This window comes from Leuresthes tenuis, unplaced genomic scaffold (assembly GCF_036924035.1).
Source record: "Leuresthes tenuis unplaced genomic scaffold, fLeuTen1.0.hap1 SCAF_17, whole genome shotgun sequence".
NCBI classification, from domain to species: domain Eukaryota; kingdom Metazoa; phylum Chordata; class Actinopteri; order Atheriniformes; family Atherinopsidae; genus Leuresthes; species Leuresthes tenuis.
Window position 1 is genome coordinate 8,880,458 of NW_027325371.1, and position 3,281 is coordinate 8,883,738.

At 38.0% G+C, this 3,281-nt stretch overlaps 1 protein-coding gene across 1 annotated transcript; it reads left to right on the plus strand.

Moving 5' to 3' along the window:
• The first annotated feature begins 264 nt into the window (after positions 1 to 264).
• psmg3 (proteasome (prosome, macropain) assembly chaperone 3) lies at positions 265 to 2,759 on the plus strand. Its single transcript, XM_072368462.1, has 3 exons — positions 265 to 394; positions 1,161 to 1,383; positions 2,192 to 2,759. Exons 2-3 carry the CDS (start codon positions 1,171 to 1,173, stop codon positions 2,342 to 2,344), a joined length of 366 nt encoding a protein of 121 aa, XP_072224563.1. The 5' UTR covers positions 265 to 394; positions 1,161 to 1,170; the 3' UTR covers positions 2,345 to 2,759.
• The last annotated feature ends 522 nt before the right edge of the window (positions 2,760 to 3,281 follow it).

Below are 3,281 nucleotides of genomic sequence, written 5' to 3' on the forward strand. Positions count from 1 at the left end.
CATGAGGCAGCGACTCACTTCAGATCGTATGACGGGAGATACTCTTCTTGCTTCGTACTTTATTCAAACTTAAAATTATTAAAATTGTATCCTACAATCGTAATTTCCCATTAAACGGTGTCAGTTGTCAATTATTTTGAATATGGCGATGGATAGCTGGATGTCAAGTTTCACTTTGACAACGGGACCGAGCACAAGCGCTCCAAGAGATGGAACAGCCGACAGACGCCCTGTAGTGACGTCATCGCGCAGAGTATGCTCAACAAATCGAAGCACGTTGTTTTCGGTTTGTTCTAATGCTTGAGGTAGGATGACGGAGCCGTACTAAAGTTACTGAAAATATATAGATTCTGGAATTATTAAAGTTTAAACTGCGGACAGACGGAGATATAGGGTGAGGAGGTTTTACACTGACGTGAAAAAAATATTTGTAGTCACTTAAACAGTGGTATTACAGCTGGGTCTTACAGCAGCTGTAAGCTAACGTTAGCCCTTACTCTGTAGCATTAGTTTAGCGGGGCTCATCATTCTCTGTGCTCGAAAGAAACTAAAATCATCTACTTTATTATCTCTCTGCCGGTGGTTGTGTGTTGTCTTTAGGGAGGACACAATGCGCAACTCAGACCTCCGTTTCTGTCTAATAACACGCCTACATTGTCTGGTTTACAGTCTCTTAATCCAGATAGGGCTGTCATAATGTTTGGTGTACTTTAAAGGATTATACCTGATTTTGTGTTTTGTCCCACCATGAGTCCAAACCGCAGAGATATTTAAAGATTCACGCACTCCTTGACTTATGAGCAGTTCATTTCCATATCTGACTTGCTGGGAATGATTTGGCTCCTTTTGAAGAGATGCCACACAGCGCACCTTCTTATTTTAAGATAGAAAGTAAATGTTAAGATTTATTTATTAAGAAACAAGGTCATATCTGCGTATTTTTATTTCTTTTTTGTATTTTGTGATAGTAAATATGTCTTCTTTTACTTAATTTGTGCATTCTCAAGACTTGTCAATCAGTAAACTGATTCATTTCTTGACATACTAAACATTCAGCAACAAAAATGCCTTTAAATCACAAGGCAAAGACTCAGTTGAAGTGGCGCCTCTGAACAATCTTCATATGTCTTTCCTTGTGTCTTTTTCCTTTTTCTCCCCAGGATTAACAAAATGTCTGAGTCTATCATCAAATCAAAGCAAGCGCAGAAAGAAGTGAATGGAATTTCAACGGAAGTCATCTGTACAGAGTTTAGTAATTACATATTTGTAGTTCTCACTCAGTATGGCAAAGTCGGGACATTGATATCAGTCACGCCTGACTCCAGATCTAATGATATCAGCACCCCGACATTCTCCACGAAAGTACTGCTGGGAATGGACGAGGTACGTTGCATTAAATTGTTCAGATGAATATTGTATCAGTGGGTTTATAGACTTGTTCACAGGACAGTCTTGTTGTCACATGGGGTAACTCATTTCATGCGGTGAAAGGGCAGATGAGATTGGTTCTGAACTGCTCTGGCAGATTGTGGAGAAATTAGATGTGTGGAGGCATGGAGTTCAGTGGTCTTTTAAAATTTACACAAGGAAACTCATTTCATCTCTGCAGGAGCTTGTCATTTTAACAGGCACACAGTGCACAGGATGTGTCATCAATAGAAAAGTAAATTAATACAAAGTTTCCTTGTGAAGTTAATGAGATATAACATTTATTTCTAAAGAAATAATCTTTTCTGGAGAAGATTTTCTAGTTTTCTGCATGGCGGCCAGCTTGCACTTTACAACCAGTTTAATAAGTACATTAAAATTGTGTCAAGTGAAATCATAAGGCGAGCGAATGCTGCATTGTTTAAAAGAACTTAAAAAAGTGTGAATTACTTTTAACATGATGCACGTGGAATTAGGGAACTTAACCAATAATGAAGAGAGACGGAGACGGCTTCGGTTATTTACCACACATTTTTTGGCAGTGGTACATAATTTGATTGAAAATGTTGCTTTTCAGGGTATGAACATAATTTGCTGTGTTTGAATTGCTAGTGAGTGATTTGCATTTGAATGTGACTGTTTGCATGCCCAGCTTATTATTTCTTATTATTATTGTACGCTGCTTTTTCTTTTGATATAGACTTGCTGCACACAGAATTTCTTTTGTCTGATCTGATACGATGTTTATCTTTGTATTTTTCAGCCACTGACACATGTCTGTGCCAAAAACCTGGCTACCTTCATTTCACAACAAGCTGGAAACAGGCCCATCTTGCTGGGATTGGCTCTGAAGGATTCTTCTGTGGATACAATAAAACAAATTAAAGAGATCATCGAAAGCTGTAAGGTGTGGTAGTCAGTCAGCCAGAAAAAACATGGAGCCCAAAGACGAGGTAAAATAAAGGTATTCTGGAGTCACATTTTTCCAGCATCAGATAAAAAAGAAGTTCTTTTCACAAATTAAAACACTGCGCTCCAACACGGAAATGTTTCAATCCAAATTCGTTCTAAAAGTATCGACAATGCAAAATATCCTCTGATAAACATTATCTAGATTTTGCCTGTTGTAAACATGGATTTTCTGTCTGGTCCCGTTCCCTCGGAAACAGAGGAACGTATAGTGTACATCATGAAGAACCATATTTCCTGTTTCATTGCTGTATGAAAGATGTATTTATCGTACTGTTGTAAAATCTTTGTCATTTTTTCTATTGCAGAACGCAATTGTTCGAACTTGTGTCGTGAGGAGAATTGAAAATAAAATTCTTAAAAAAACACTTTAAGATGGCTGTCCTACCTTTTTTTTGTCCTTTAAAACTCTGTGACATTGCAAACAAAACTGAGCCGCTGCTCACAGTTGCACATTTGTGTGATATTATATTTTATTGCTACTCCTTTATTATTTGGTGAGAAAACATAGAGGAAAAGGTTAACAGGACTCCATAAATTCACTTTTTAAGAGCGGGAATAGTTTGAGATATTGCTTTCTAAAGAATCTTGCAAAATTGGGATTTATTTATTTATTTTTTAGCTTGGTGGTGTCAAGGATCCTCCTGAAGTGAGGCAGATTTTATCACAATTGATCCCTCTCACTGTTACAAAGCATGTGTAAAGCTTTTGTTGATGATCGTTCATACAGAGGTCTCAGATTCCTGTCGCGAACAAATGCTTAGGAAAGGAAACGTAAATGGTTACACGTGAGAGGAATGCTGCATTTGAGTGTCTGTCACACCCAAGGTTAAATCACAATCCGCCCATTAGGGAGCAACGTGATGACGACATTGGAGGAGGCG